Consider the following 21,726-nt stretch of genomic DNA (forward strand, 5'->3'; position numbering starts at 1 on the left):
GAAAAGAATTAACTACTCCAAACTAACAATTTCCCTGCAGAGAGGAGGGCTTTCTCCCAAATGCAAAATGCCGCTTCCATCGATGTACACGCTAGATGGAATGGGGGGTGGAAACTGTGATCGGTACGTCAGGCTTCCCTTGTGCTTGCCATGGAAGTGGGAATGCTTGATCTAGCTGAATGGCTGCCATTAGGGTTACAGCTGTTGCCTTCACGCCTGTGCAGGTGATGGTGTCCCTGAGTGCCGCTGCCCAACAAGCGGCCACCACTGCGGTGTCGAAGCATCAAGGTGGCGATGGTGGCAATGCTACCTCGCGAATGTCCTCAAGTTCAGGTGCGTTGGGGGGGGGGTCTGCCCTCTTCACCATTGCGATGACTTTTACCATACTTACCCGATTCTAACGCGCACTTTTTTTCCGGAAAAATAGGCCGAAAAATCGCATGCGCGTTAGAATCGGATAAAGAACCGAAACTGCCGAAACAGCGGAAATTTCGTCCCACCCATCGCCATCACCATCTCAAGATGGCGCCAAAGCTTTTAGCAACGATTTTTTCGGACGCAGAAAGCCTAGGTGCCTAAGCTTTTCTATCGGCGTTCACACAAATCTTCAAATTGTTCCACTTGCGTGCTTGATAACCGCAATGGCAGCAGCGGCAACGAAGGTGCGCTGCTTCCACGGATTACGAGCGGCTCTTATGCGTTCAAAACGAGCGGTCGGCTGAAGCGTGCGCCTCTGGAGAAGCTCGCGGGATGGACGTGCAAGGCGTGGGTCACGATCCCATCGACCATGGGTGAACGTTCGTTCAGAAGCGTGGCATCGTGAACGCGCTTGACGGCACCGATGACGAGATGTTGCGGTCAGCGGAAAGTGACAAGGAGTTCTCGGAGAGCGACGAGGAGTGAGATGAGTGAGATTACATCGGGAAATAAATCGCCCGCTTCTCTCGCTTTTCTTGCTCACAAAGTTCTGTGGGTGTTACAATCGGAGGTTAGAAGTACGGCACGTCGGGGGCACACAGTCTGATGCCTAAATGACAGGTTGAACAAGCATTACAAGGACGTTTCGAATGTTGCTAATGGTCATACTTGCTTACACTGCTACCACTGTGGTTGCATGCCGTGTTTTGAACAGTGCACAGCAATTGGCCATTTATTGACAGCAGGCAGTAATTCTGTAACATTTACAACTTCCCCGTGAAGTAACTAATCGTGACCAGTAAATGAAACTCGGCGTGATGGCAGAGTCGTCTTAGCGGCTAATGGCCGTGTAATTTGTTTCGGTACACTTCCGATAACACAAGAGTTGGGGCCACTTTTTGTAATCGGACTCCCTCCGTTGATGGCCGTGCTTCGCTGCGAAGCAGGCAGTGTGGGAAAGCCGGAATACAAAAACGACGCTTATGCTTATTTTCTTAAAATTGGCTTCACCTCTAAACACAAACGCATTGCAGGGAAGACATTTTTTTTTTAGAGGTGATATAACTTGTTTTGTATCAAAATGTGAAAGCCCTGGAATCCTTTTTAAAATTTTTTGTGAATTTTTTTTTTAGCTGGGAGTTGCTTTTTGCCCAGCACAAAAACCTGCTCCATTCGGAGCACGATACAATACCAGCAGAAGCTTGTCAGGGCCAACGCTCCGCCGTTGAAGTTACAACTAACACACATCAATGGCAGTTGCGTGAACGTTCCTTGAAGGTAAATTGGCCTGTGGGGCAGTGCAAGGTGCAAAAAATTGGCCCGATACACAAGACTTTTTGCATGCAATGCCATCTCGACATGGTGACACCATCCCCGCTTTGCAACCCTTTGCTCGTGGGTCGCTCACAGTACTAATAATGCACAAATGTTATATTTTTGACCTGCGTTGTTATTTACGGTGGCAAAAAGTGTCAAAACTGCTGTTGGCAAACTGCCCTCGCCAGTGGTCATGTGTCAATGACTGCTTGTCAGTGAACTTTGCGTTGATGCCCACAAGTGTAAAACTTTACGAATCGTCGTTCTTCCTTAGGTCCTACACAGAAAGAAAGGGAATGGTAGTTTTTTTTTTTTTTAATTCAGTGCCATTTCACTCTGTGAAGCTTTCACCAAGAATGGGTTCGACGGGATTGTGAGGAGGTCTCATTGTGCAACCCAATGCAGTGTGGGGAAGCCAACGTACGATGACTAAGCTTTGACCGATATTATTGAAGTTGGCTTCACTTCCAAACACACGTGTATCGCTGGTGAGACATTTTTAGATTGGCAATATACGGCACCTCGTATCAAAATTCGAAGTGACAGAGGCGAAAAGGTGGCTGGAGGAAGAGGGAGTTGGCAATCCACTGTGAAGGAAAAAAGAGCAACCTTGTGTATCATGTCATCAGAAAACTAATCACTGTGACAGTGCACTTCTGGGCTCTTTCTCATCTAGCGAGTGTTCAGTGAAGGTGCTCGTGGTTGACTACGTTATTATGGTGAGAAAAGCACAAAAGTGAAGTTGGCCAAGCTGTAAAATTAGTTCGAAGTGGTGCACCGAAAAACCGATTCTCTTATTGCACTAACCAGTCTTCATTGTATTGGAAAATATTGAGGTTACAGTTTTATGACCAACACTGTTTTGTCTATTGTTCCTCCAAAAATGACTAATTGTCTCTAATTATCTCGGGAACTAATTGACTGAATCAAAAAACAATGGCACATTCGAAATCGGGGGGGGGGAAAGCAGCAAGACTGCCAAGTTTCACAGAGTTTACTTACAAATTGTAAGAAATTGCAACAGGGCCATGAAGACAATGTACTCCATTTAAGTTGGCAGAAGAAGGCTTCAGTACCTCAGTCAGCTCTCTTCCAGCCACAAGAGACGTTTCAGTGTGCAGCGCTTTGGCGCCCGGTACAGGGGTTTTGCGGCAGCGTCCGCGCAACTGAACGAGCGAACAAGGCACCCCAGGCAGGAAGAAAATAAAGGAGCGGTGTCTGGTGAAGGGGGAGAGCGGCATGCGGTGCTAAGGCATCATCTCCCCAGCGCGTCACCACAGTTCAGTATGTCTCACTGCCTCCCCCTTACACTTTTGCCAGACGCTGCTCCGCCATTTGCAGCGCATCCGAACCACGTGACATTTGCGCGGGAAGTTCAAACACAGTTACCAACAACCTGCTCGGCGGCAGAAAACCGGTGTGAGACAACAGCAGAGTAGCGGGCACTGCCGTGCGTTCGCTGATCACAAAATCACTTCCTGAGACGCAGCAGATATGCGCTGTCTCGGGAATTTCGCATTCGGGAGTATAGTAAGGGTCGTGTGATCTTTCTAACCGAAAAAAAAAAAAGTGGAAGAAGTATTGAACAACTTTCAAATTGTGCGCTACAGTGACGTGTTATGGACGCAAGTGCTTCCTGGCATTCTTCCTTCCCCAGCCATGTCGGTGAACGGTTCGCCTGACGGCCTGAGCACTGGAGATGCCAGGTATTACAGGGGCTCCCTGGACGGCATCATCAACCGGGTGAGTGGGCTGGGAATGTCGGTAGTACTTGGGTGCCTAGGGAAAAGTGCATTGCATAGCTGTTGTTTTAACACTTTGTGAGCTTAAGCATGGTAGTTATGGGCTCCCTTTTTGCGCTTCCTCTCGAGAATGCCGATTGCACTCTCTCCTGTTTTTAACCTGAGCTGGACCAGAGCTGTGTTTGCCGAAGCTAGCCAAAGCAGCAGTCATTTTGCATCTTTCACGTTATGACAGGGTTTGCACAGGTCCTTGAAAACCTTGAAAACCCTTGAATTCAGAAGTGTCAATTTCATGGCCTGGAAAGTCCTGGAATTTTTAAATGGTCCTTAAATATCCTTGATTTTTATGGAGAGAATCAATGGCCTTGTCTTTTTACAAGAATTTAAAGTGTTTGTCGTGGATTTTAGGTGTTAACAAATGTCATGAAACATTGTAACAATCAAGTTCCAGTGTATTGCGTGAGATTACAACAAGTTTGGTGGGTTCTCATTATTGCGAGGCAACATTGGGAGCAGGCTTTTCACAATCCAATCCATGTCACAATACAATCCAGTGAAAGCCAGCTTCTGTTCTCTAGCTTGCATCTTCCAAGTCTGTGGACGTTTGCTCATTGCATGTTTGCCGTGCCTCTGCTTTTACGTGCAAATGGTGGACGTGTACATAGTTCGTCCTGCCTTACCGCAACACTTGCTGATTCAGTTTCAACTGATACTCTTGCTGACAAAGCAGGACATACAGGCAACATTAACGAAGTTTTGAAATCAAACAGCCTGGGCAAAACAACACGGAAAAAAACCCCCTCTAAATACCAACCATGAAATAAAAAATAAAGCTGGGGGAGCAGTCATGCACCTGTTAGTGGCTATCTAAATGTGCAATATTGTGCTCAGGTATTGTGCAATAGAAGACTTGCATTGTGTTGAAAAAGCTATAAATAATCCCGGATAAAACATAAGATGGGAACCTTGAAAATTTGTTTTCTGGTCCTTGAAAGTCCTCGAAAACCCTTGAATTTTGCTTTTGAAGCCTGTGCGAACCCTGTATGAGCTGTTTCAATACTTTCTACACTTAAATACAGTGACTTCAAGCTTCCTTTTTTTGTGGAATTCAAGAATGGCTTCTGTTTCTAACCTGAGGAAGAAGCCTCATGACCTGCTGAAGCTAAGCTACCGTATTTATTCGAAAATAGGTCGAGCACGAATATAGGTCGACCCCCTAAAAATTGAAGTCGCCGAAAAAAAAAATAATATATTCGATTATAGGTCGACCCATACTTTTAAGAAAAAACTTGAGGAAACTTTTTAAAACTCCCATTTATTTACAACGCGGTCACCTCACTGGTTGGAGCCACACACTGCGTCGTCGTCGGAACTTGCGCCGCATGCGCCGCAGTTCATTACCCACCCCCGCCCCGACTGGCTTTGAAGGCTGAACGGCCAATCCTGCCTCGCAGCGCTAACTGTTGAGCTTTGGTCTGAATATCTTCCACGTGCAGCCGGAGTTTTTTCTCGAGAGCATCGTGCCTCCCAATTGTAGGGCCACGAAACGCACGACGCAGTCCCCCACAAGCAAAAAGTTCGTCCCACTGTTTCCGCCATCCCCTGATCAGCTTTTCATTAACGTCTAACTCTCGCTGAGCGGCGCAGTTGTTCAAGTTCTCAGCAAACAGGATCACCCGCCGCTTAAAGTCCGACGTGACATCGTGAAATGCGCACGAGAAAAACGTTGTGTGCGGAAATCACAACGAAGCAAACACAAAGAAAGCGCATGAAACGGAGAACGGGAGATAGTAGAGACAGCGAGCGAAGCAGGCAACGCCGTTCCGTTCACGAGGTGGTTACGCTAGGTGGCGAAAGTCACCTTTACCCCCACCTCGCGCTAGCCGCTACCGTGGCTCCGAAGACACCAAGCCAAGCCAATCTGGCTCTCTAGCCAGTACGTCAGCTCGCTCGTGTCCGGTTCGGCCGCAGGTAATGCGCGATAGCCGGCAGTGACTGTGGGTGGTTTTCTTAGGCTGATTGTTTTGTTATTTTTTCCTTTATTTTCTTGCCTGTCTTTGTTCTAGATGCTCTGCGCTGCCGCCTCAAATTGAGGAGCGCCGGGCGCGACGGAGAAACGAATTGCTCGGTGCGCTCGCCATTTTTGATCACGACTATAGGTCGAGGTTCTTCGGTCACGATTATAGGTCGACCTATATTCGAATAAATACGGTAACCAGGGGGGTTCAGTTGGTGCCTGGGCCCTACATGCTTCGTGGGTTTTTCTGAGAGTTCCTTTCCTATGCTGGTTCAACAGGATCGGCTGACGGATGCCCCGAGTGGCCTGCTGGATTCCTCCTGGATGTCCAGCTGCAGTGTGACCACCGACCGACGGTCCTTCCGTGAGTACGGCCCCTTGCGGACTCTGCAGGGTCTTGTGGGAAGAAACGGACCTTGGTTGCACTTTGTGAGCACATTACTTTCATTATCGTGGCAGTTTATCTACACTGGCTCTGCAGTGGCTGCTGTTCACCAGGTGTTGTCGGGATGATGCGTTGTGGGACAGGGGATAGTTTTTTTTTTTTTTTTCCTAAATATTCATTCTAATACCGTATTTACACGATTCTAACGCGCACTTTTTTCCCTAAAAAATGGGCCGAAAAATCGCGTGCGCTTTAGAATCGCATACAAAACCGAAACTGCCGAAACGCGGAAATTTCGTCCCACCCATCGCCATCTCAAGATGGTGCCAAAGCTTTTAGCAATGATTTTTTGGACGCAGCAAGCCTAGGCGCCTAGGCTTTCCTATCGGAGTTCACACAAATCGTCAAATCGTTTCACTTGCGCGCTTGATAACAGCAATGGCAGCAGCAGCTCCCACGCGTTCAAAACGAGCGATCGGCTGAAGCGTGCACCTCTGGAGAAGCTCGTGGGATGGGCGTGCGAGGCGTGGGCCACGATCCCATCGTCCATGGTTGAACGTTCGTTCAGAAGTGTGGCATCGCGAACGCGCTTGACGGCACCGAAAACGAGATGTTGTGGTCAGTGGAGAGTGACGAGGAGCGAGATGAGTGAGATTACTTCAGGAAATAAATCGCCCATTTCCCTCGCATTCGTTTGTCTGGGTCACTAAGTCCCGTGTGCGTTACAATCGGAAGTGCAAGTTTTTTCTTTTTTTTTTGCCAGGAAAATCGGGTGCGCGTTAGAATCGGGTAAATACGGTAGTAGTCAGCATTCACTTCAGTCAGAACACAAGTGTGGAAAATTTTCAAAGTATTAAGGGGGCAAACTAGTCTTAGGAACTTTTTTTTTGTTGTTTCCAACCAACTTTGACGAAACATTATTGGCTAGTTAAGTTTGTTTAGCTGATTTTAAATACCTAATCAGTTTTTATGTGAGGTAATTAGTTTCCAAGTTATATAAAAATAATCCTTGAGTGTTTTTGAGAACATTAGAGAAAAATCTATTGAACAAAAGATTATTTGCAAGACATGAATGGATACCAGAAGTTGTGGAGAATGAGATGTGGGAAACAGCTTTTGTTTCGTTTTGTTTTGTTTTGCAATCACAGACAGGTTTACATCAATTCTAACTTCTGAGAAGGTTTGAAGTACTCCTGCTAACCAATTAAAAATGATGCTAATTAAACAACCACTGGAACACCAAATACAAAATCTGCTTCCCTTATTGGGTGTTTTAAACATAGAGCTTCAGAGTGCAAAATAAGCGATCTTCCTAGCTGCACTACATGCTGGGATGTACCTCTCAAGAATTTCCTATCACTGCGATACCAATCGTGGTGAAGAAGTGGGGAATTTTGAAAAAAAAAAATATTTTTTTTGCGGTTGAAATCAGGCCTCTCTATGGATTTTATTAGTACCTGGTACTGTTTCCATTCCAGTACGGAATTTTCATAGGAAAATCTGCGCAAATCGAGAGAAAATTGATTTCTAAAAAAAAATGCTTTTTTGGGGCAATTTTTCGGTCCCAAAGATCCATGCGCCCGGCCTTTAAAATAAGCAGAATTTGTACTTTTGTTTTTCTTCGTGGCTTCATTGAGTTTGCACTGAACTTCAACACATCCGAACACTGAACTATCTCCGAACACTGCCCGCAGTGGAAGAAAAGTTTAGCCGGTGCAGGCAAGCACACGTGACGGCCCGTGAGCCAAACAGGTGCATTTCCACTCTGCCTGTCACAATAGTTTGTGCCACAAGAAGGAAGAAAGGGGAGCGACGGAAGGGATGCAAACATAATGTAGCACTGGAGACGGTGCTGATCAGTGTTGCCGGGCCGGGCTTTTGCCGCGAGGATTTTTTCTCACAGCAGAGCTGATCAGGTCGACACGAATCTGTTTGGCGCAGACAGAAAACCCCGAGCACGCGTGTGTGTGCACCTCGGCCGGGTGAAATACGGTCATCGGCCGTACGCCGGGCGAAAGCCCGGCATCTTACAGGCTTGCTTGTGGGCTTACTCCTCATGAGGAGTTCCTGCCTTGGTCGTTGTCATCGTTGTATAATAACCGGCGAGGCAGGGGTCAGCCACACCAGCGACGATGACGACAAATCTGTCAATCCATCCCTTCACAATCCACATGTGAAGACGGCCACCGGACCAACTGGTGAAGAGGTGGGAATTTACGGAGGCAAGGATCCGCTACAAGAGGATTCACACTATGCGGCTGTGCTTTCAGAAGGCGATGATGAAAGGGATGACGACGATTGCTACTGAATAAGACACCGTACATTAATGGTCTTTGCTTTGAAGTGCACCACCAGTGCGAGCTGCGCCAATTTTTTTCACCCATGAGAGAAGTTTGATGAAACGTTTTCCGAAAAAGGCTTAGTGGCAACACTGAGCAAATGCACGCACTCGCTTGCATTGTGTTCGCAGTGTGGGCGCCTCAGAAGATATCCATTTGTGGCTATGCTGTTAACTCTTTCGCTACCGCCGTAAAATTGACTAATTTTAGGGGTCCAAGAAAACATTTTTTTTCCAGCTAAAAAATTGGTTAGGCACTAATTGCAGGAGCACAAAATGCAGATTATTTAACGGCATTTCCAATAATACCAGTTTTTTAAAGGTTTTTATATATCGTAGTTGTAAAAAAAATATCAAAACCAAAATTTTTGTCAAGTTGTCGAAAAAAATGATAAAAAAGGAGTTGTGTATATCAAACCACCGGTAGTAGAGAAAAATTAGAATATACATTTTGTAGGGAAACATTTCAAAAACACGCCCTAGAAAAAATGTCCACTTGTGCGGAACAGTTTGTCAGATATCAAAAAAAAATGTTAGCATGCACGGTGCTCGTGTCATGCGGTGAAGCCCAACCTCCAATTCAAAATGTGCAATTTCGGGTGGTTTCCTGGAATAAATCTGCGGTTTGTCATTATCAGAGGCACCAATTTGCCCCCACATAACGTAAAAACATCTTGTCAATGGCTGACTTTGCATTTACAGCAAGCACAATATTTGGGACGAGCACGCGATGCGGAAAAAACATGCATGAAGTTGGAAACGGAACGCCATGGCTGATGCTTGTTGTCGTTCACGGTCAGTTATCTCTCAAAACATAAAGCTGAGCTTTATTATCATCTTCTTACTCGCAATTGTAGCCTTTCTCGCAAAAATGAGGTACGATGAGCTAGAATCGTGCCCTGCGATCTTTGGCCGAGTAGCAGTTGCGCGCTGAAAAAGATCAGCACAACGAGCCTCCTCTATTTCAGCGCCACCTAACATTTTTCAAATGAAACAGTACAAAAACTTATCAGAGACTCCGTCCGAATAGACAGTTCAACTAAGCAGCAACATTAGACCCCCGGATATACCCTCGCATGGAAACGAAACTGGAAGGCGAACAGCTGGCAGTGTAAGGCCGTTTTGAAGCGCTGTCCTCGGCAGGACAGATATCTGGCGACTGGGTGTGACCTTTTGACTTGCATCTGAAGTTCTTATCGCAGAAATCGGGTTAGGGTGGGGGGAAATCAGCAGCGCCGTGCTTTGTTTGAGGATCAGTCGCGGACGCTTCAGGCGCCATGGCAGGTAGCCTTGAAGTTGGGTAACTGCGTAGTAGCGCTAAATATGAATTTCGCGATGCAGAAACGAAACCGAAACTGTTGTAAACTGTCTGCTAATGGTCCTGGGGTAAGTAGAACTACCACAGTACTTAGAACAACGTGCGCAAAGGCAATAAAACTGCCTAAAATCATAAAGTAGCTTTGCAACCAGGCACTGCTTGACATTTTCAGCCGATTTCTGGGATTGTTACTGTCAGAGCGCGAACCTGACGAAAAATCGTTTGCTAGTTCACTATTCACGCCCTGGTAGCAAAAAAAAAAAAAACGCTAGTGCAGAGTAATTACGAGTGGCAGGCATTCTTCGTTGGTAGCAGTGACGCACGATGACCACGCCACTTTTCCACGCCCAGGTGATTCAAAAGCGTGTCGAAAATCACGTTTCCGTTGCAAAAATGAAAACAAAACTGATTTTGAAAGGCCATTTTCTGATCTAACTCCGAACAGCTTTACTTGTTCGAGAAACGCCTGGAACGCAATACCACCCCTTTAAATTTACCCCATTGTTCGCCCGCACAAACACTCATAAATACTCATTTTTCCCGCGAACAATATCTGATTGGAACAGTCTTCCTCCCTCTGTGTTCACTTCGTCTAATCTGCATGCATCAATTGATCAGCTTTTTCACATGTAGAAATTGTTTTGCCGTTGCCATTTTTATTGGTGTTTTCTAAGATAGAGATTGTATAATTACCTTTTGCCTGATATGCTATGTTTTTATCTTTCCACTCCTGCTTGGGCCTAATTCTGGCCTGCAGTATTGTCTAAATAAATAAATAAATAAATAAATAAAAATAAATAAAAGGCGCTCCCAAAAGTATCGATCAAATTGATCGATTTTGATAGGCGCGGTAGCGAAAGAGTTAAGGTCCTGTTTTGAGTGTGGCACTATTTATTTATTTATTTATTTATTTATTCATTCATTCATTCATTTATTTATTTATTTATTTATTTGGATACGTGCCCACAAACAGCATGATGCCTTCAGCATGGCGCACAAAAGAAACAGAGGAAAGGAACATGTGTACAATAGAGAAAGAAGAGCATAAGAAACGAAAATAACATCACTGGAACAAACATTGCATGGCTGACTCGCAGATCGTTCTACAACACAAAAGAACACGCTCAGGCTTTAGACGCATCCTTAACAGCTCGGACAAAGGGGCTGTAACAGTCAAAGATACTCAGATCAGGCACGTTCAGGGGAATTGTAAAGGAGCTGCATTGTCTCTTTTGTCTCTCTGTCTGTTTTTATGTCCTTTGACGAAAACAGGCCTGAGCGACGTCATGCCTGTGCTGTCCGATTCTTCACCGGTGCCGACGACGAAGCCGGCCAGCCTGCCACACCTGTTGTTGCTGACACCCGAGCCAGGTGAGAGACGGGCAGAAGGTGGGTGTGGCTCAAGGACTGCATCGCCTTCGCAATCTCTTGATTTTAAAGGGACCCTGCAACACTCTTTGAGCAGTGCAAGTAAACCTGCTCGACGTTTAGCTTGCCCTGCCAGAAAGACCCGAGCCAAATGTTACACGTGCACGTAAAGCGGTGAGCGCGCAAATTGCTGTGAAAGATGCGGAAAAACCAACCATGCTCTCTCCAGTTCTTCAGTCCGATCGGCTGTCACTGGTCAACTTCGCTGCTTATTTCTCGCATTTCGTGGGATGATCCACCGTCGTCGGCGCTGTGCACCAACCTCTTCTATACCTGAACCTGTACGCACAGTTTTGCCGTTTATTTTGTGTTTTTGAGTGAGCGCGGAGTTGGAGTGACGAGCTCAATACTTCCCTTTCAACCAGACCACTCGACAACAAACGTTTATTGCTTCAAAGACGCCCTACCAGCCCGAGGGCGCGCTTGCGAGCAGGCAGGCATGCCTGCCTTTTTTGTGGCACCAGACCGATAATAGACCCCTCCACGTTGTGGAGAAAAGGAGAAAACTCCTCGGCGTATGATATATTGAAGGCTGCCAGAGAGAATGCTGCGGTCCACCCCTGTCTCCAGGAGAGAGCGCGCAGCTTTCGGCGCGTTGTCCGCGGTCGAGTTGAGAGGAAACAATTATGCGTGTTTTTTGTGCGTAGTTTCGACGATAGGGAACGGATTTTCATAATTTTTGTGGGAGGAGATTGCTGGGACAATACTAATAGACTTTACCTCAAAATACATTTCCGAGTAGTCGATGGTAAGTGCTGCAGGGCCCTTTTAAAAGTGCAGAGTGTTTCGGCTGCCTGCGTGGACTGGAAATGTTCTGACCAGTAATGATGGCCAGGTTTTGTATGCTGTTTCTCTTTGTTCCCAAAGCTTAATGGCCAGGTTTTTGATGTTGCGCGTCTTTGTTCCGAAAGCTTGATTCCCGACGATGGGAGCATGATTTTGTCAGTCCCTTGAGGATCTCTCTAGTGGGAGCCCACTGTGCGGGGAAATTTTTACGTCGATTTTATTTTCACTCGAGGCCGAAAGAATGCACCCACGAAATATGGAAGCTGTGTCTTGAGTTTTACAGTTTCTGCTTTCACAGATGTTTGCACATTTTTTTACTTCATTCGGAAGCTTTTGAATGCGAAATGAAAGAAATTATAACTAGTTTTTGCTGGGGGAGAATTTTTCGCTGCTCATTGTACCAAAAATATAACTTTTTAAGAATTATTAAAAAGTATTAAAATTATTTTTAGAAATATTACTTATATTTGAAACTATTACAGAATTTTCATCACCAATGCTAGAAATTTGCTGCTGTGCTATGGCTGCAGTTCCTATTCCTCTAGTATTCCAGCATTTAGTACTACAGAGGAAAAAAAAACTTGTAAGTAATGGGTGTGCTTTACACATTATATAAATTTGAAGTTGGGCTATGTGAGTGCAAAGTGGCTGCAGATTTCTGCTCACTGGAGTAAGGTACCGTGGATATGTAAGTATTGAGTCCACAAGCTAAAGAAATAAAAAAAAAACAAGACCAGCGTGCTCCCCTAAAATAAGGTGTTGGTTAGAAGCCGTCGTTGAGATGGTGATGGATAAGGCGTTGCGCTGCTGAGCATGAGGTCGCGGGTTGGATTCCCGGCCGCGGCAGCCGCTTTTCTGATGGAGGCGAAAAGCAAAAACGCCCGTGTGTACGATATTTAGGCGCACGTTAAAGATCCCCAGGTGGTGGTCAAAAGTAATCCAGAGCCCTCAGGCCTCATCGCCTGCGTTGCGTCAGTGTGTTACACCCTACAATCAATCGAGATGCTGATGGACATTACAGCCTTCTTCATTAACACCCCCCAGTTCACAGCCAATGGCACTGCCTCGTTCTTCCGAGTGCCACTCATGCAGTATGCGACAAAGATTGTTTGCTTGAGAAGTGAGTGAGCCAAATGCCATTCCACTTCAGCCTTTAACTCTTTCGTTACCGTGCCTATTCAAATTGATCACCGGTGACCGATGCTTTATATTGCCAATTTCAACATGTAGTCATTTCTTGTGCACCCAATGCGCACCAGTGGTTAGTCTAGGTGCTGCACTTTTATAATCGGTTAAAAGTTTTCTGCTCTGGCAATACTGCCATTTTTGAGGGCGTTTTTTGCGAGGTGAGATGCATGTGTTGTTGCGAAAGGGGGTGTGTGTCTGCTTCATTTCACAAAAAAGCATGCGGCTCGTGGTTGTGCTGCATTACCGTAAAAATTTTTTTAAGAGGTTCCTAGCGAGCCAAATATGAGATTATGTTGTCAGCCTACTAATCCAACAGCATTGAGAGGTGATGATTACCTGAAAATGACACCAGCTATTCACTAGTGATCTTTGGTTCGGAAGAGTAGCTTTATTCAGCCAAAACTTATTTTAAAAGATCCCCCCGCATACCTAATAGATGGACCTGGCATTTTCAGCCGGTTTCCAGCAGTTTCGGCTTTATTCTTGTGTTGTGAAATTCGTATGTGACGCTACTATGCAGTTACCCAACTTCAAGCCTGTTTGCCATGACGCTTCCATCGCCCACTACTGTTCCTAGAAAAATGCACACCGCTCGGGATTCCACTTTACCCACTCCGTGGTTCTGCGATAACAGCTCCAGCTAAAAATCGAAACATAACACCAAGTCGTCAGATTTCAGCTCAGACGAGGCGAGCACTTCCAATTGGCCTTGAACACCACCAGCTGTTCATCGGCCAGTTTCGTTTCTGTACGAGGGTATTTCCGGAGGTCTAGTGTCGCTTCTTAGAACTGTCTGTTCTGACAGTCTCCAAGAGGCCTGACGTTGTTTCTTTAAGAAAATATTAGGTGCGACTTAAATAAATGACGCATGTAGTGCTGAACTCTCTCCGTTGTGCAGCAGCTGCTTGGTGAAAGCTTGCTGGGCACAATTCTAGCTATCGCAGCTTATTCCTGCAAGCAGGGCTACCATAGCAAATCGGAAGGTGATAATAAACCGCGAGTGAAAGTTCCGACAGATGTAAGTGGCGATCGGAACGTCTACAAGCATCCATCACCAAGCTTGGTTTTCAAGTCGAAGCGGGTTTCTTCGCATCACTTGCTTGCTGTGAATCTTGTCCTGGCCATAGTCATTGACAAGGTATTTTTACATGACATAGGGTCTAATTGGTGCCTCTATAAAATAAGAGAAAAGACCAAAGGCCGCGACGTCCGGGTGATTAGATGGTGGTTCTATTTTACAAAGATAGCGATTAGAGAAAAATGAAACTGCTCGAGCGAGAGCTGCTCACGAGAGATTACGGGCACCAATGATGATAATCGCATCGGTGCCGCGATTATGATTAGAAGGCTTCTACAGCCTCTAATAATGTCAAACCACCAGATTTCTTCCAGGGAACCATCCGGAATTGTGCATTTTGAAACAGATGTTGGGCTGCACTACGAGTTGTGGGCACCACGTGTGCTAACTTTTTTTTTTTTAATGTGACAAATTGTTTCACGCAACTTAATTTTTTTCCCTTGGACGGGTTTTTCAAATGTTTCCTTATAGAATTTATAAATTCTTTTGTTGCTATTACTAGTGGTTTCTTATGCAGTACCTCTTTTTCTCTTTTTTTTTATCTTCTTCTACACCTTTACACAAATTTTTAAGTGGAAAATTTCTTTCGCAATTATTATTTATGAAAACGTTACAGTCGAAACCCGCAATAACGAAACCGCCGGGGAAATCAAGAAAATTCGCTTTTGCGGGAATTTCGTTGCCGCGAGAATGAAACATAAACGACCGGAAAATTGGCCACAAACCAAAAATTTATTTCCTAAAGTCGGTTATATTACTTCGTGAGCCTTACCTTGCAGCCAACGTCACAGTTCAGCTATCACTGTACATGTGGTTCATTGCTAGTCGTCGTGCGCGCCCAAGAACGAGATCGTGTCAAACGCATCCAAAACATTCCGTGGGTTCACCTTCTCTGCACGTTTTCCGCCCTGGCCCTCGGCACCGAGTACGTCCGATCATGCAAGTGGAGTCCAGCTTCTTCTGTTTACGAACTTTGCCAGACAGAGTGGCACCTCGTTGCACCAATACTGTTTACAAAACTTAGTGAGCACCGCTTTCTAGACGTCCAGAAAGGTCACAGCTGTCACTGTTTTGTTTTGCGCACGTGCGCCACTGAAAACTGGTGGGATCCTTGGTTTTCAAAATGGTTGAGCTAGTTGCAGGCGTTTCCAAACTCGTCGGCGCTATTTTCCCTTGGGCCACTGACTTGGGCGATGATGGCTGCCTTATCTCGTAGCGATAAAAACCTCCACTTTTGGGCTGGCGAAGGCATCTTACTGAGAGCAAACATGCCAATCGCCACACACAAACAACAAACGCACGCGCTCTGTTCAGCGGTAGTGGGCTAGCGTAGCCCAAGCCAAAGCCGCGACATAGAGAAAGAAATGGCCGCGACTTGAGTCACCATGTGTCGCCCCCTGGTGGTGCCGCTGCGAGGCTGCCTCCACGGCCGCCGGCTGCGCGGTCTTTTGTAAACAAATATGGCGGCGGCCATGCAAACGTGCTGTGGCTGAAGTTTACGCACTTTGAGTCCAAAAAAAATGCACTTGAGCACTTTTTGGATACAGTTACCCTCCAACGGGTAGGTAAAATGCCGACCAAACTTGCACCGAATTTCGTTAACGCGGGATCAGTTTCCGAGAACGTTTCGTTGCCGCGAGATATAAAATACATGGGCGTCTATGGACGTTCGCCGGGGATGCGAAAATATTTCGTTGCCGCGGGAATTTCATACCAGCGGGGTTTCGTTATCGCGGGTTTTGACTGTATTAAAACCAGTGTTGTTGGAAAGGGCGTTGAATCATCTGCATTTTATGACACTGCAATATGTGCCTAACCAATATGTTTAGCAACAAAAAAAATGTTTTCTCGGAGCTCTAAGAATCGGTAAATTTCCCGTGGTAACAAAAGACTTAAGTTCATTTCAACGTGCTTCTCGTTTTACATCTAAGGAAGACAATTTGACGGGGTGGGGCTGAGTCAACGTTAACAATGGTAGCTACTGTGTGTGTTCTTTATTTTCCTTGAATAACTGTTGCTGGTTGATGTTGATGGGACCATGAAGGTGAAATGAAACTTTGCAACTCACTCGGCTACATTGCAGCCACGAAAGACGGTGCTTTGACTGAAAAAAAAAAATACACAAGAAATATTGAGCAATTTTTCAAATTTTGCGCTACAGTGCCAAAAGGTCCAGCCCTAAAAGCCCAGTGACCAGTGTGTTGACTGCCAGTTAGCACCCAAAATGTCACTATAATGCAATGGACCTGGAGGGCTGTCATGGGAATCCATCAAGCGGACAGGACGCACAGAAAAACATTTCATGGATGCAGACGGTATATCACAGCAAGAGACAATTAACTGTACATAGCCGGAGAAGTGTTCTCGCGGTTCGAGTTCCTGTAAATGTCTTTAAAGATAGTGTAGCCTCACATTAGGGTCGATGGCTTGCAGTGCTTGTATGAATCAAGGCGACTGTCGTGTCTTGTGGAGCTTGCAGATAATGATCCCACCCGCCGCCGCCAACAGCCAGGGGAGCGTAGCCCCAGCTGTGTTGTTGAATTGGCGTCGGTGCGTAGCCCACGCGTGTCAGCCCGGCAGCCTAGCTGGTTCTCTTTCTGCAAAGTGTATTCGCCAACACACAATTGTATGAACCAAACTGGCATTTTGTCTTCATGCCCGTTTAAGACTCCATACGCTTTGTGAGTCTCTCTTTCTCTTTCTATTTCACTCTGCCTCTTTCTTTCTTGCTCTCCATTTCTCTTTCTTTCTCTCTCACTCTCTCTTTCTGTCTCTTTCACTCTCTATCTCACCTCTCTTGCTTTCTCTTTTTCTTTATGTCCTTGTCTCTCTCTCTCTCTCTCTCTCTCTCTCTCTCTCTCTCTCTCTCTCTCTCTCTCTCTCTCTCTCTCTCTCTCTCTCTCTCTCTCTCTCTCTCTCTCTCTTTCTTTTGCACTTGCTACTACAGTCGAATGTTGTTATAGCAAAGTAGCATCGTGGCAGTTAATTTAGCCTGCTATATTCCATGTTCGCTGTAACAGTAGAGGTAAACTTCGGCTCTTACAAATCGGCGATCGCGCTCGTGCAGAAATCCTAAATACAAAAACGCCTTATTCTACGCTTCCAACCCATTGTAAACTAGGTAATCTTTACTTGTCTCCTGGTTGCATTTCAAACTATATGGACTGAAGCATGAGAATGTTAAATTACAGCAGAACAAAGTTCCTTTAACAAAACAGGCCTGTGTTCTTGTTTGCTTGAAGAGGCATGTGATCTTCGTCCGGTGGCTTTTCACAGTGCTGAGAAGGATGAAGTTTCCCACAGCTTTGTTTTGCTCTCTTAATGCTAGCTTTCGAGTTTTGAGCCTCGTGCGAACCAAATATTTCTTTGTTACAGTCGATATCATGTGCGGCTGTCGCGGTTTCGGCTTCGTTATAAAAAAAAAATAAGTTGCTGAAATGAAGCGGGACCAACCAAAGTTTGTATTCAGTTCACTGTGGCTGGTAATTCACTATATCAGTATTCGTTGTAACGAGGTTGGACTGTAATGTCATACTTGAGTCTTGTTTGACATGGCTGACTTCTTTTTTTCGTGTACACGTTGGGTGTCACATGACTGGCACTCTTTTTGTTTACAGAGGCGAAACATGAAAGTGACTTAATCCAGACACCAGGCTCCGTTTTTGGTGAGTGCGTGTTGTGTCTTTGCGACCGGCCAACGCTTGACTGTTGCAGTGATGTCCCTTAAATCAGAGTTACTCACTAGTATACCTGGTGTAGCGAAACTCCTCATAGGCCTTCCCCCCCCCCCCCCCCCCCCCCCCCAGCACTGGGGCCGAACAGGCAGGCACAGGGCAAGTTGACTGGCCTGCCATCTGTTAACAGAAAGTTGAAGTAGCACTAAAGTGGTTGCGCCTGCTGCCGTAAGTCATAAAAAAGCAAAAAAAAATGTGGAAATATAACTAAGCATTGCAGTACAGCCCACTTATAGCGAAACCGGTTTTAACGAAATCCCAGCTATAGCGAACCAATCTCCGTTTCCTGTTGCCCTTTGTATATTTGCAAATTTGCAATGCGATTTCGCTCCACCTTTAACGAAAAATTTCATAGGGTCAGCGAGAATAATACGAATAAAGCTCGATCGAAATGCGCCAGAATTTCTGCAAAATGGCCCCTGCAAAAGATAGTGATCCCCCTCCTCTTCCCCCTTTCCACCTCCCCCTTTTGGTGAGTTGTTTCTGTTGTAACTAACGTTGTGCGGATAAGCAATTGCCTTTTTCCTTTTCGAACATCTGGAGACAGTGAGCCGTGATGGCCAAGGTTTCTTCTACCTGTATGCTGTGCTCATAAGCAACTGCCTTCATGCATGGCAAACGCAAGCTGGGGTAAAAAAAAAAAAAAAAAAAAAAAAACCCTGCTTGCGTTTTTATCAAGTTCCGCGGCATCTCTTTATACGCCTCGAGCGCGGCCTGTAGGGGCGCCACTGAAATCCCCCTAGCGGCCCGTTTCGAAAGCAGGCGCGGGAGTCCCCGGCCCGCTCCCCCCTGTCGCCGTTGCTTTTGGGGCTCGTTCAAGACAGCGATTTATCGTTTGTCCGCGTTTGAAATACCGAATAACGTGGAGCAGGCACTCTGTTTGCAAGCGTGGTATGTTCACGAGAGTATAAACGTTTATGACGTTTATGACGTTTATGTATAAAAACGTTTATCTTAGTGAGATTGGTGAGATCTATATGAGCGCCGGACGTGTGTCACAGGCCGGCGTCCCAAAGCCAGCATTTGCATGCAGCTGATTGCAATTCCGCTGCCCTGAAATTTAGTGACAATGTCTCCGTAAGCAGTGTTTCCTCCGATGGTCATGTTGCGGCCATACACACTATGATGCAAATCGACTTTGTGCACTTACAAAATCTAGCGGAGCACTCATACCTGACAGCACGCAAGTTACGCCTGCCAATATCACATATCAGATATTCATCAGTACCATCAACAAGCCAATGCGGCATAAATTTCACAAGCATTGTACCAAAGAAGTACGATGGATAATGCAAAATTACACTCCGGAGTCAGCACACGACGACAAATTTAATGCTGGGTCGTCTTGTCCCTATGTGAGCGCTCGCAAAGATTCATCTGTTACATTTATCCTCCACGAGAAGCACGAAGATGGGCTTATAGAGTAATTCGCGTCCGTGACCAAACTCTTCTTCGAAACATCGTCATATGAGTCATGACACAGGGAGACTGCAGAATCTAGCATAAACCGAAATCAGAGACCCCTATAAGATACGACACTCTTCCAACGAGCCCGTGTGTACGAGATTTCGGCGCACGTTAAGGCTCTCCAGGTGGTCAAAATTAATCCGGAGCCCTCCACTACGGTGTCCTCATCGTCTCCGTTGCGTCGGCGCGTTAAACCCTGCAATCAATCAATCAACTCTTCCAACCACACCTCGTATCGCTTGTGAACTGCCTACTCTGTATTCTTCAAAAAATGAGTCCGCCGAGTGATCAGCCGTTTTTCAAGGCGAAAAACAAACGAAAAGTGAACATGCAGCTTGTGTGTGTGATTATTTAAACATTCATTCGTTGATTTCGCTCCTCATTTGTAAACAACGATAGTTGAGCGTCCTCCTCCTCATCCCTCTCCCCCCCCATGTCTAGCATCAGTGCATTTCGCATCTAGTTGGTCTGGTGAATACTACCTTGCTCAAACAAACGTCTTTAGCATTTCAGAAGCTGCACTCGGTTTTTTTTTTTCCATTCCCGTACGACTATTCTATTTATTCCTTATTCGCAGACCATTCATTTTCCCGTGGTTTCATTAACATATACCTTGGTTCTTACTATAAGGCATGAGTGGGCACATATCTGTCAATGCACAGCCTTTGAGTGTACTTAACATTTTCACGTGGCTTATATTCCCATAAAAGGCACACGTTTTTGTCAGCTATTGGGTTATCACGTCCCCGAAACAAATTTTTCTACGACGTACATACTCGAAGCAAAGCCGCATTTGTTGTCAGCGCTGCAAAACGAACCAACCTCTTACAGTGCCAATATCAGGTCTAAACGAGGCGACAATAAATAGATTTCACTTGTGCTGACGTGTTCGAAGGTGACAGCGGTGATATGCTGCTGCCATCGCCGACGCCCGCAAGAGCGGCCAAGAAGCGCGCAGAACCGCCTCCCCGGGTAGCTCTTGCTGGCGTTAGAGCGCTCTACCAAGACGCAGCTGTTTTTTTAAGTGCCCTAAACGTCCAGTTAGCTTACAGACGTCACCATAACAAGTTGTTTAGAGCGCGGAAAGGCAAAGAGAAGCGAAAGAGAACCAAAACACTGCATGACCACCTATCAGCCACGCAGCGCTAATCCCGCAAACGCCGCGGAAAAGCGGCGGCAGGCGGCGCAGCGATCGCGAATCTCGAGGCGTATAGACGCTAAGAAATGTATACATGCTTCCTCGAAACACAAACACAAAGGAGTTAAAGCCACGCTTGCGGTTTGTAAGACCGCGCAGCGGCTTGTAAACCCTGCAGTAGCATCTGATGTGGAAAAAAAAAAAGAAGGCAAAAAAAGAAGGCGTTGTTGCTGTAGGTCTGGTATTTTGACTTCGTGAAGCGAAACCTGCTTCACATGCAGCATAAACAATGATTCCAGTTCAGCGACCACATGTCTCTTGTACTTATGGTGGAGATACTATACCTCCTTTGTTGGTGTTGGTATTTCCCATTTCTTCTGAGGCTAGCGGGCCGATACGTGCTTGCTTTGATTACAGGGATGAAGTGCTCTTGCGTTTTTATCACGCTATCTCGCTGGCATTAGCTGGGCTGCTGCCCTCCCCGTGACATCCATCCTTCTAGATGCCAAGAAACGCAGATCAAAATCTAAAAATGGTGATTGGCGAGAGCTCATTGGAGAAGCATCTATAGTTCATACCATAAGCTAACTGCAGCACTGTGGAGGCTACATTGCTGTCCCCCTTAGCGCGCCTAACTCACCGCGAAGGAAGCGACAAAGGGCGCCAGGGCCTTGCGGTGCCACGTGCCGAGAGGGGAGAAGGGAGTGTCCTTTCAGGATCCCCTTCGCGGCGAGTTAGGCGCCCTCAATGGGCGCACTGTTGATAACAATATGGCCTCCACACTGCTGCAGCTAGCTAAAAGATGTTTTCCTGAAACAAACAGTTCCTAAGCAGTTGAGCCTGTGAAATAAACGTAGATCAAAGCAATCCATGAGCTCATCGTATCAACAAAAGGCAGACTACAGTTTTTATAAAATGCGATGCAGGCTGCTTTCCTCACTACCCAGTCCGCCATCTTGCTATCAGTTTCGTTTTTGAAAAGCATTGGTGCCCAATTAGCCAAGTCAATAACCTCCGATGGCGAGCGCTCGAGCTTCTGCAAGCAATATAACCAACAGGAAGCGGCTAAAGGACGAAAGTCCCATCATTAGAATCGGCAAAAGGAACAAAGTGCACTTCAGGTGGTTGCGCGAGCCGCCTAAACTTCCAATCTCGCATTCTCCGCGCACAGAGGACAAGGAGTAGGAGGAAGAGTAACACTTTATCCAAAAGTTGTTAATGGTAAAGCGCGCCAGGTATGTACATAATCGACCTGCCGCGGTGGCTCAGTGGCTAAGGCGTTGCGCTGCTGAGCACGAGGTCGCGGGTTCGATTCCCGGCCGCGGCGGCCGCTTTTCTGATGGAGGCGAAAAGCAAAAACGCCCGTGTGTACG

The 21,726-nt window shown here is 46.2% G+C and overlaps 1 protein-coding gene across 2 annotated transcripts in view; it reads left to right on the plus strand.

Annotated features, from left to right (window-relative positions):
* LOC144158613 (protein NEDD1-like) overlaps positions 1-21,726 on the plus strand; it is a 60,504-nt gene that overhangs the window by 23,754 nt on the left and 15,024 nt on the right. The window contains exons 7-11 of one of the 2 annotated variants that reach the window (XM_077689624.1): positions 225-333; positions 3,392-3,477; positions 5,773-5,857; positions 10,807-10,905; positions 17,632-17,679. In XM_077689624.1, the coding sequence (XP_077545750.1) occupies positions 225-333; positions 3,392-3,477; positions 5,773-5,857; positions 10,807-10,905; positions 17,632-17,679 (427 nt within the window). The remainder of the gene's footprint in view (positions 1-224; positions 334-3,391; positions 3,478-5,772; positions 5,858-10,806; positions 10,906-17,631; positions 17,680-21,726) is intronic. The other variant, XM_077689625.1, reaches the window with a different exon arrangement.

This window comes from Haemaphysalis longicornis, unplaced genomic scaffold, assembly GCF_048455015.1.
Source record: "Haemaphysalis longicornis isolate Haplotype H1 unplaced genomic scaffold, Haemaphysalis longicornis Haplotype H1 scaffold_10, whole genome shotgun sequence".
Lineage (NCBI taxonomy): Eukaryota > Metazoa > Arthropoda > Arachnida > Ixodida > Ixodidae > Haemaphysalis > Haemaphysalis longicornis.